We start from the raw sequence: 12,458 nt of genomic DNA, 5'->3' as shown, positions 1-12,458 counted from the left end.
AGTAACAGCTCAACCACAACCACCTCACAAGAGCCAGCTAAAGTCATGCCTGTTTTACCTAAAGCTACCCATGCCATGACTGTCTCTAAGATGGCCACCACCATGCCTGTCTCTAAGATGGCCCCCACCATGCCTGTCTCTGCACCCAAGATGGCTGTCATGTTACCTGCACCTGCTTTTAAGATGGCTACCATTCCTGCACCTGTTATCCAAAGAGCCATTGACGTCTGGAAGAGATGCCTAAGCAACAGATCTAGGACCTAACAGGGCAAATAACAAAATAAAGAACGGCAAGGCTTGAGAGGACACGACTAAACTAACAACTAATAGAGTTATCACAAGCTAAGCTAGCTACATGGTTTGGCAAAGACAGAAAACACAAGGGCAATATATAGGGGAAGGAATGAGGAGATAACAAGGGAGGACAGCCGAGGGGCATGAACTAATAATGAGGAAATAAACAAGGAAACAGGGGGGGGGTCAAGACACCACAATGACAGCAGAGCACATGGCAGGCTGTCAAACAGATAACAAAAACACAGGACAACATGGTGAAATCAAACTGATTACCTGACAGTACCCCCCCAGGCGCACCAGGGAAGGGCTCACCTTGTCGCTGACAAAAGTCTGCAATCAGTGACTGGTCCAGAATATCCCGGGCCGGGAGCAAACACCTCTTTCTCTGGATCATAACCCTCCCAGTCCACCAGATACTGGAAGCCCCTTCCATGGCGTCTAACGTCCAGTAGTCTCCTAACAGTATAAACTGGAGATCCATCCACTAGACGTGGGGGGGGGTTGTCTCGGGGTGACTTGACAGGGTTAAAGGGGATCTAATGACAGGCTTAACCCTGGATACATGAAAAACAGGGTGAAAAACATTATGTTTCCTAATAATACACCCCATAGGTCTCATATATAAATTAAAAATGGCCCCAAAATGGTTTGGAGAGGAATGGAGAGGTACTCCACAGGTAATCGGAGCATCAGATGAAGAGAACTTACCTAATTCAACGGAAAAAGACCTATCACTAAAATAAGAATTGAACTATTGCAAGAAGGTACCCCCAAAACCAAATAATTGCTCTAACTGCCACAGAAGATTATTATGATCGACTGTATTGAAGGCAGCTGTAAGATCAAAAGAGGCGCGGTATTATGATGGGCAGAGAAACCATATTGGAAAGGTTCTGTTAGCTTCCTTGTATTCAGATAAGGAATCGGTTAAGAATAAACAACTTTTTCTAGAAGTTTCGATAAAAATTACAACTTTGAGACAGGGTGATAATTCTAAAAGCAATCTTCCCCCAAACTCTGTTTCTTAAGCAAAGGTTGAACAACAACAAAATTAAAACATTTCTGGACTATCCCAACAGATAATGATCAATTTATGAGTAACTGAAAGGTGGAGCCAATTTCAGAAAAATAGGCCTTAATAATTTCAGAAGGAATAATATCTAGGGAGAAGCCAACACACACGTAGTGCGTGCGGAGATTGCGGTTCTACTGGCAAGAAATGTGATATAGCCGGTCCCTCTAGCCGAAAGGAGGTCCGGGTTTAACAGCCCTTACTTCATAGTACCCAAGAAAAGCGGTGGGTTACGAGCGAGCTTGAATTTGCACTCGCTGAAACGTGCACTTCACAGAATGCTGTTCAAGATTTTGACGCAGAAAAACATTTCTCAATGCATCCGTCCCCAAGTTTGGTTTGCAGCCATTGGCTTAAAGGACGCATACTTCCATGTCTCAATTCTTCCTCAACACAGGCCATTTCTCTGCTTTGTGTTCGAGGGGCGGGCATATCAGTACAAAGTCTTACCATTCGGCCTGTCTCTCTCTTGCGTGTCTTCACGAAAGTTGTGGAGGGAGAATAATGTTAAACAATTCAGAAATCTTAGGGTTTGTATTTAATTCATAATACAGTGGTACATTCAATACTAATATAAGCCAATCATTTTGAATTATATGTGAAATAATTTTTGTTTTAAATGGCAAAATTCCATACTTCAAGTGTCAGATGTGTAGTATATGCATTATTTAGCAAGGATTGATCAAAAAGATATGTCATAGGCTTGCCTGCTCAACCAGATTGCCTCTGGGTCGGTCATTTTCAGATGCAGAGCCAATATTATTAAAAAAAATTGTACTTCCTAATATGTAAATTGCCACTATGTTATCTTTAACCCCACCATTATACCTCCATTGACCTTTAATACAGGACACACAGTTCAGTTTGTAATCTCATGAGTCGCAATATTTGTGTATTAGTTAGTTTCTTATACAGCTGAGGGGGTTGAGACCTGACCTGAACTGTATATAAGAACACATCTGAGCTATATCACGTTCATTTAGTGAGTTAGATGGAATAAGAATGTACTGTATTTATGTTTATTTATATATTTGCTTGAACCATGTTGTGATTTTTAAAATTATTTTGTTTAACCTTTGGGTTATAATTGTCTACCTGTTAACTAAGTCCTGTAAGACACAATGTCTTTCAATGAGACTGAGAATATTCTCCTTTGTTTTCCTTTACATCCAGACTCTTGTCCTAGAACTTCTCGTCTCACTGTAGTTAAATTGGCAATGTACGCTTTCATTTCACTCATGATCCTCATGACAGTTTTTGGGAATCTGCTGATCATCATCTCCATCTCTCACTTCAAACAGCTTCAGTCTCCAACTCATCTGATCGTTCAGTCATTGGCTGTGTGTGACTGTCTGCTGGGTTTACTGGTGATGCCCTACAGTATGGTGCGATCTGTCGAGGGCTGTTGGTTTTTGGGAGATGCTATTTGTAAAATTCATTCAAGCTTGGACATGGTCTTCTGTTTCTCTTCTTTAATACATCTTAGTTTAATATCTATTGATAGATACTGGGCCATCTGTGACCCTCTGAAGTACAAAATGAGGATCACAAACAACACTGTGACTGTATCAATCACCCTTGCATGGATCTTTTCATTTGTGTACAGCTTTTCTTTTGTGTTTTCAGGTGTGACTGCTGTTGGTCTGGAAGCTTATATATTACAGATGTCTTGTTTTGGTGACTGTGCTGTGTTTTTTAACAAAGAATGGAGACTTACTTGTATCATTTTAGTATTTATAATTCCAGGAACAATAATGAGCTCTCTGTATATCATCATATTCAATGTTGTGAAAAAACACGCAAAGGTTTTGTCAGAGAAAGTGTCTGTGACCACCACAGGTGTTAACAGTCAAAGCTCTGCACACAGAGAAAGAAAAGCAGCTAAAACTCTGGCTCTTGTTATGGGCGTTTTCTTTCTCTGCTGGCTGCCCTCATCTATTGCCATTGCTGTTGATCCTTTCATCAATTTTGTGACCCCAGCTGATGTTTTTGAGGCTTTATATTGGTTTGCATATTTTAACTCAGCTTGTAATCCTTTGATCTATGGGTTTTTCTATCCTCGCTTTCAGAAGGCCTTTAAGGCTCTCATATTCACTTATATCTGTGGATTCAATCATTCACAAACACTGACATTTGAATAAATACATGGTTTTTGTAGATAAATAATAAGCAAACTGTAAAAAGGGCAGCATGAAGTTGCAACTTGGTTTTGCAAGTCAATTCATATTATTTTAAGTTTTGAACTGTGAATAGTTGACATAAATTATAAAAACAAGTTGAAATTGTTTAACTTAATTTTTTAAGCAGCATAAAATATATGTTGATTTGACAAAAATGCTGCATGGTTTTTGTTACAGTGCAGTGGTTGAATAAAAGTTGGTAGTGTTGATTTCAGAGATATTTCATTTCTTTATTATTCTCTTATAGAAGTTTTATGTGTTATAGGTTATGTATGATTAAATCTTTTGCTTCTTTGACATTATTTATAGCATACAGTAAAAAAAACATCCAGGCCTGTAATAATCTCAATGGGAACATCATACATATTCAATCAGTCATTATAGTAATGACACATTGAACAAAAAGCAAGACAGTTTTAGATCTGAGATGTATGTTACGAATGTTTTAAATTTGTCTTTAAACATCCTGACCTCAATAGTCTGTATGTTTAGATATATTAGACAAATATGATGTTTACAAAAGCATTCAGTGGAAATGACAACTGTTTAATCATACATGAATAAAGTGATGATTCAAATAATATGTTACAACCTGTTATAACCTATAACTTACTGGAAGGAAGTTTTTCAAGATATTTTTTCAAGTATTTCTAATAGTAACTGTTGAAGGGTAAACAACCTAGAATAAGACAAGTTAAGCTATGATTGTAGTCTACTCAGTCTATATATAAGGTCATAAATCCTGGCTATGATCCTATTTTCAAACCATTGTCGCTTCAGTTTAGGGTTAGATTTGGTGTTTGCGTTAGTTTGTCACTTTAAGTATTGGTTTATCACTTTAACCAATTGTCGCCTGATGTTGGGCTTAGAGTTGGTTTTGGGTAGGGATGTCATTTTATGTAAATCTAACCCTAAACCGAAGCGACAATGGTAAGAAAATAGGACAAAACAGTTGAGTAACCAATCTGTGAGAATGCCACGAAAAAAATGTGCAAAAAATTATATGACTATGCCACGGCAATTCGTGAGATCAGGTTGAAAAATAGTTTTCTCTAGAATGATTTCAGATAAAGCCACCGCTTTATTGTTGACAGAGCAAGCATTAAAACACGCAGATTTTAACAGGCACGGGGACTCTGAAACCTCCCGTGAATGCTTTTTGTATTGTAAGCCCAGTCAAGTTGTTATGGTAAATCCCAACAGGTTTATACACCGGCCTTTAGGTTTAACTAATGCAGGGTAGGAAACAGCATCAGATGAGAAGCAGATAACATTGCACCTTGGGGAGCGATGTAAATAGCACTTATGCCAGAGTATTCCAACATCATCATAGTTAGCAGGTATTGTGTGGTAAATAAGAGTTCTGTTTCAATTTCAACCGTTGGCAAACAGTGTACCTTAGTGCCATGCCGAGAAATCCACACTAAAAGCTGCCTTGCAGAAGTGTAAATACAGAGGTGGGCACCAGGAAAGTTTGTTCCAGCAACGGATGTTAAAAATTAGGAACAATAGGACAACAGATGAAACTAAAATGCACATCGTAATCCAATAGGTCAAAAGGTTATTCAAACTTCACCAAGCTTCAAATATTCCAAAATTGTGGTCTAAAATTTAGAAACAAACAAACAAATGTGAGAGAGGAGCTGCAGCCAAAACATGCCAACATTCTGCCTCAACCTGGAAGTGAGCCTACTCACATAGGAACCATAGGAAGTAGCTGAATCTGTGGTGTTTAGGGAGGGGGACTCTTGAAAAGCTGGAGAGTGGGGCATGTGGTCAGCGTCCAAGTTGTTTTCTGCAGCAGGGGACTGGAAAGAAACAGTCAGGCTACCTCTATAAGGAGCTATTCTGTCTCTGTGCAAGTCAACCTTCCTGTCCCTCGGTGGCATCTGTACCCTATACACTACCTCTCCCACCCTCTCTAATACCAAGCAGGGACCCACCCAGTGACAATCAAATTTCGGGAATCTACCTTTTTTCTGTACAGCCAAACTGACTCGCCAGACTATAAGTTCCGTCCCTTGCTCCTAACATTGTAGTTCCCCTTCTGTCTTATGCCAGCTTTCTGTAGTTAATCTCTGGCAAATACATGGGCTGTTTCCACCTGGTTCGGCAGCCGTCTTGCATATTCTGGTTCAGCAGGTGTAACTGAAATGTCAGGAGGTTTCCCAAATGACAACTCCGAGGGGATCCAAAGCTCACAGACCAACATAAGCAAAGCAGGTGTGCATAGAGTGAAGTCTTGAACTGCTAATCTGTAGGCACTGAGGATGAGAAGAAGGTGCAGTCCCAGTCTCGTTCGTGGTCAGGAATAATTATAGCTAGCTGTTGGCCCAGGATCCTGTTAAATCTCTCAACAAGACCCTCACTTTGGGGATGCAAGGGTGTTGTGCGTATTTCCCTCATGACTAGCCATTCACACATTGTGGTAAACTATTTGGATTCAAAAATTCTCCCTTGGTCACAAAATGGATGACCTCCACCATACCGAACCTGCTGAAAATCCCTTGCATCAGACACATTCAAGTGTAAAGTAATCCATAGCAGTGAGCACAAAACGGTTACCACTCTCTGTGACAGGGAAAGGACCCATGATGTCCACAGCTACTCTTTACATTGGGTTTGATAAAGAGGGCCCTTGTAGGCTGCACACACATCTGCGACAGATATCCTCCACATCCCTCCTGTGCTGGCCCTGACAAAGGCAGTGTTCTGGTTACTACTACTTCCTACCTGTCTTCACCGGTAGCAGGCTCTTTCCATGCCCGCTGGAGCACAACCAGGGAACATTCTGCAATGTCCCTCCCAAATGGGTTTCCTGTGAGCCCCCAGCCAGAACATCACAGGCTTCACACAGCATTACAAAACAACCCCTTCGATGGATCGAAATTGGATTTTTCAAAAATTACATGAAAAAGCCATCACTCCGGCGTCACATTGCCCAGTGGACATGAACATAAACTGGCCACTTTAAATAAATATAAATATATTTAGATAAATTAACTTAACTGTTGTGTGCAGTGAAGATGAGGCTGGATCTAAATGCAGATCAAGTAATAATCCAAAAAGACATAGTCCAGGGCATGAAACATGAATCCAAACATAAACATTATCCATGACATGAAACGTAGTACATAAAACCGAAATCACAACACGCTGCATAAAGCACTAGTACAATACAATTGACCATAAGAGACAATGGCAACATGAGGGCTATATATACAGACACTAATCAATGAAAACAAGACACACCTGGGGAAACAATCAACAGGGAACCAATCAACAAAAGAACTGCAAGGACTACAGACATGGCAAACCAAGATATACACTTTAAAATAAAGACATGACAAGAACAATAGACAAGACCATTACAGAACCCCCCACTTAGAGGGCGGATCCTGACACCTTTCAATAACAAAAATAGAAAAAAAACATAAACAGTTCATGCTGGGTGGAGGAGTGGAGGTGGACCAAGCGGTGGGATGGTGGGCCTGGAAGCCAGGGCGGAGCCAGCAGAGCAGGGATCCAGGGTGGAGCAGGGAGCCAGGGCGGAGCCAGGAGCTAGGGACGGAGCAGGGAGCCAGGGCGAAGCCATCTTGTGAATGGGTGCAGGTATGATGACAGCCTTCTGAAGAACAGGTGTGATTGTGGCAAAGCCCCTCTTAACAACAGGTGCCGGTATGGGGGTAGCCATCTTAAAAACGGGAGCAGACATGGTGACAGCCATCTTAAGTACAGAGGCATGGTTCTGTAATGACACGTAAGGAGTGGAAACAACTGCAGGGGAATAATTGAACAATGTTTATTAAAAATAAACACAGAGAGAGTATGAGAGTCAATGCGGAAGTAAACACAGTCCGGTGTTGTTGTTGTTGGCAATGGTGGCGAATGGTGGAAGTTGGTGATGAAGGTATTGAGTGCGAAGTTGGTGGAGTGGTGAGCAGTGGTGAAATCCAGGCTGAACACGGGAACATCCACACGAAGACGACGACAATACACATCCAACACATCCACATCCAAAAGTCAGGTGAGTATTTATGGAGGTGATGTAATGATGAACAGCTGGAGCGAGACAATCAACACACAGGTGGAGGGAATCGCTCTAACGAGTACATGGCAGAGGGTGAGTGACAAACAAACACACACACACACACATGACACGGAGGAAACAGTGGATTTCCTACCGTGACAGGTTCTGAAACATATATTTTTTGAAAGTTTCTGGTTTCGTTTCTGTTCCTTGCAAAACATCAAAAGTTTATGGGTTTCGTTTTTGTTCCATGAACCGTTTCAAAGCCTAGGGTAAGTTATATTCACACTTTGCTCCGCACCTTGAGCCTCCAAACCGTGAAGCTCCGCTGATCACCGTGCATCTCGACAAACTGACGAGGCGTTTATAGTTGATGCACTTGCTGTTGCACTATTCTTTGAACCGTCAGGGGGCAACTCAAGCAATCGAGGCCAAAACCCACACAAAGTGAAGGATAGAAGAAGATTTTAGCTGAAACAACCCTGATGCTTGTACCATCAAACCTTGATATAAATATGAGAACATGAATAAAATGACAATCTCTTAAATATGTCTTTATTAAACATTATCATTTTATTAACATTTTTATTTAACAAACAATACAGAAATCTTAAGGTTTGTATTTAATTCCTCATACGGTGGTACATTCAATACAAATATGAGCCAATAATTTTGAATTATATGTAGAAGAATATGTGTTTCCATACTTTAATTGTCAGATGTGTAGTATATGCCTTGTTTTGCATGGATTGGTCAAAAAGATACATCATAGGCTTGCCTGCTCAGCCAGAATTGCCTTGAGGTTGGTCATTTTCGGATGCAAAGACAATGTTATCTAATTGTTTTTGTCTGCACACCCCTATGCCCTGCAACTTAATTGCCACTACACTGAAAAAAATGATTCATTGAATTTAATCAATTTTTTAAAGGTAAGTGGTTGCAATCAATTTATTTAAGCGACATTTAAACAAAATAATTAGTAGCGTAAAATAAAATATAAAACTTTTGTTTAAATGTAGCTTAAATAAATTGATTGCAACCACTTACCTTAAAAAAATTGATAAAATTCAATGAATCATTTTTTTCAGTGTATATTATCATTAACCTCACCATTATACCTCCATTGACCTTTAATTCAGGACACACAGTTCAGTTTTTTTATTGTAATCTCATGAGTCACAATGTTTGTGTATCAGTTAGTTACGTATACAGCTGAGGGGGTTGAGACCTGACCTGAACTGTATATATGAACAGAACCGAGCTATATCACGTTCATTTAGGAAGTTAGATTGAATAAGCATGTTCTGTATTTATGTTTATGTTTCTTTATATATTTGCCTGAATCATGTTTTAATTTCTAAAATTATTTTGTTTAACCTTTGGGTTGTAATTGTCTACCTGTTAACTAAGTCATTTAAGACACGATGTCTTTCAATGAGACTGAGAATATTCTCCTGTGTTATCCTTTACATCCAGACTCTTGTCCTAGAACTTCTCGTCTCACCGTAGTTAAAGTGGCAATGTACGCTTTTATTTCACTCATGATCCTCATGACAGTTTTTGGGAATCTGCTGATCATCATCTCCATCTCTCACTTCAAACAGCTTCAGTCTCCAACTCATCTGATCGTTCAGTCATTGGCTGTGTGTGACTGTCTGCTGGGTTCACTGGTGATGCCCTACAATATGGTGCGATCTGTTGAGGGCTGCTGGTTTTTGGGAGACATTATTTGTAAAGTTCATTCTAGTTTGGACATGGCCTTCTGTTTTTCTTCTTTAATACATCTTAGTTTAATATCTGTTGATAGATACTGGGCCATCTGTGACCCCCTGAAGTACAAATTGAGGATCACAAACAACACTGTGACTGTATTTATCACCCTTACATGGATCTTTTCATTTGTGTACAGCTTTTCTGTTGTGTTTTCAGGGGTGTATGCTGTTGGTCTGGAAGCTCTTATGTTACAAATGTCTTGTTATGGTGGCTGTGCTCTGTTTGTTAACAAAGAATGGAGACTAATTTGTATCATTTTAGTATTTATTATTCCAGGAACTATAATGAGCTCTCTGTATATCATCATATTTAATGTTGTGAAAAAACACGCAAAGGTTTTGTCAGAGAAAGTGTCTGTGACCACCACAGGTGTTAACAGTCAAAGCTCTGCACACAGAGAAAGAAAAGCAGCTAAAACTCTGGCTCTTGTTATGGGCGTTTTCTTTCTCTGTTGGCTGCCCTCATCTATTGCCATTGCTGTTGATCCTTTCATCAATTTTGTGACCCCAGCTGATGTTTTTGAGGCTTTATATTGGTTTGCCTATTTTAACTCAACTTTTAATCCTTTGATTTATGGATTTTTCTATCCTGTCTTTCAGAAGGCCTTTAAGACTCTCATATTCACTTATATCTGTGGATTCAATCATTCACATACTCTGACATTTGTATGAATACATGGTTTCTGTACATAAATAATAACCACATTGTATAAAAGGCAGCATGAAGTTGCAACTTGGTTTTGCAAGTCAATTCATATTATTTTCAGTTTTGACCTGTGAATAGTTGACATAAATTATAAAAACAAGTTGAAATTGTTTAACTTGTTATTATTATTATTTTTTTGTTACAGTGCAGTGGCTGAATAAGAGTTGGTAGTGTCGATTTCAGAGATATTTAATTTATTCATCATTCTCTTTAAGTAGTTTACATGTTAAAGGTTATGTATGATTAAATCTTTTGCTTATTTGACGTTACTGATAACATACAGTAAAAACATCGAGGCTTGTAATGATCTCAATGAAAACATTATACATATTCAATCAGTCATTATAATAATGACACATTGACCAAAAAGTGCTAGACAGTTTTAGATTTGAGATGTATGTTACGAATGTTTTTAACTTGTCTTTTAACATCCTGACCTCAATAGTCTGTATGTTTAGTTATATTAGACAAATATGATGTTTAATACAAAAGCATTCAGTGGAAATGACAACTGTTTAATCATACATGAATAAAGTGATGATTCAAATAATATGTTACAACCTATAAGTTATAATCTGTAACTTACTGGAAGTTTTTTTTAAAGATATTTTCTTTAAGTATTTCTAATTGTAACTGTTAAAAGGTAAACAACCTAGATTAAGACCAGATGGAAGTCAAGCTATTGTAGTCTTTTCAGTCTACATATCAGGTCATAAATTCCGGCTATGATCCTGTGGTCTGGTGACTAAACAATAGTAAAGGCACTGTAACAGCAGTTTAAAATGAGCAAACAATTTTTAAAATGTATTAAAAGGGTCTCTGTAAATCCATTTTTTTGGAGAGAGGTCGAAATGAAAGAAATATGATATACTTGAAATATATGAAATATTATACAGATGATTTACAGTATAACATTAAGCAGTCACAATTTTGTTTTTCTTAACCAGTTAACTGTCAACCTTACTTTTGAAAACCCCCAAAATAATCATACCCAAACTAAAATTAAGTACAGTTCATACCAGCATAGACCAGCATATGTTGTGTTTTGGTGCTGGTATGCTGGTGAAAACCAGCTGAACCTGCCAGCACAATTCCCATACTGGTCCATGCTGGTTTGATGCTTGGTTTTTCAGCAGGGCTGACAGCGATCTATTCACACTGTTTTAATCCCTCTTTTCTTTGATTAAATTTCTCACTTCACCTTCTTTGACTTTGTTTCAAATGCCTTTCTTACAAAGAGAAACATTGCAATGAACTTTTCATATCCATATCCATATCCAATTTTCATATCTATAACATGACGTAAGTGCACGTTAGCTTAGCATAGCTTAGCACACCATCAAAACATGACAAATAGTGGGATTAAAACCATGTTTTTGCTACAAACTCACTTTAAAACAGAATAATAACCATATGTGAGCTGATGTGGCTTGGATAACAAAATAAAACAAACACATTTTTGTATTTTGCATGGTGCTAAAGGCTATGTTGATGAGCATTGCATTATAATAAATATACTGTATTGGTTATTAAAAATACCAGACATGACTGGAATAACACAGATATGCCATATATATTTCCAATCGAGTTTATTGTCTTCTTGTTTTATCCGTCAAAACATCTTTTATTCAATGTTTTTAGCAGCAGGGTGGCTATGCCCTTATAAGGGTACAGTGATCAACCAAATTCAACCTCTCGTTCGTGTGTCAAATCTGGACTGTCTCTGAACTGTCTCTGTACGAGGGCGCCCTCAGGCTTCACATATTAATAAACAGACTATTGGAAATGTTAGTTAAACAACATCAGTGGCTAATGTCACCACATTTGGACTAAAAATAAAATAAATATCATTCCTCTCTTTAGAAATTTTAAGTAAACATATAAAATCAATCAATAGTTCTCCAAACATGCACGCATTTGAACCAAAAGCCCAGAGGGATATTGTTTTGTGTTGTTACTGACCGTGAGACAGATCCTAGCACAAGTTCACTCTGGGGACTGGTTCGCCTCAATCGATGTAAAGGACAAGTACTTTAAAATTCAGATATCCTCAGGTGTTTTCTGAGGTTTGCATTCGAGGGCATATCTTACCATTCCCGGTCCTTCCATTCGGACTAGCTTTAGCCCCACGCACGTTCCAGAAATTTATGGATACAGCTCTCTCCCCTCAGAGCGAGCGGGATGCGCATTATGAACTGGACGACTGGCTGATTATGGCTCATTCATGCGATCTGCTAATCAGTCATATAGAAGCATTACTTCGCTATTTAGAGTCATAAGGGCTGCAGGTCAATACATAGAAAAGCAAACTCAACCCGAGTCAAATCATTTCTTATCTGGGCGTTCTTTTGGATTCTAGATCGATGCATGCTCATTTCTTGCAATAATGTGTAGAAACATT

At 38.7% G+C, this 12,458-nt stretch overlaps 1 protein-coding gene across 1 annotated transcript; it reads left to right on the top strand.

Moving 5' to 3' along the window:
• Positions 1–9,003: 9,003 nt before the first annotated feature.
• On the top strand, positions 9,004–10,023 carry LOC135738572 (trace amine-associated receptor 4-like). The gene has a single exon (XM_065256671.1). It carries the CDS (start codon positions 9,004–9,006, stop codon positions 10,021–10,023), a length of 1,020 nt encoding a protein of 339 aa, XP_065112743.1.
• Positions 10,024–12,458: the final 2,435 nt, after the last annotated feature.

This window comes from Paramisgurnus dabryanus, chromosome 12 (assembly GCF_030506205.2).
Source record: "Paramisgurnus dabryanus chromosome 12, PD_genome_1.1, whole genome shotgun sequence".
In the NCBI taxonomy this organism is placed as follows: Eukaryota; Metazoa; Chordata; class Actinopteri; order Cypriniformes; family Cobitidae; genus Paramisgurnus; species Paramisgurnus dabryanus.
This window is presented reverse-complemented; position numbering and strand designations above follow the sequence as displayed.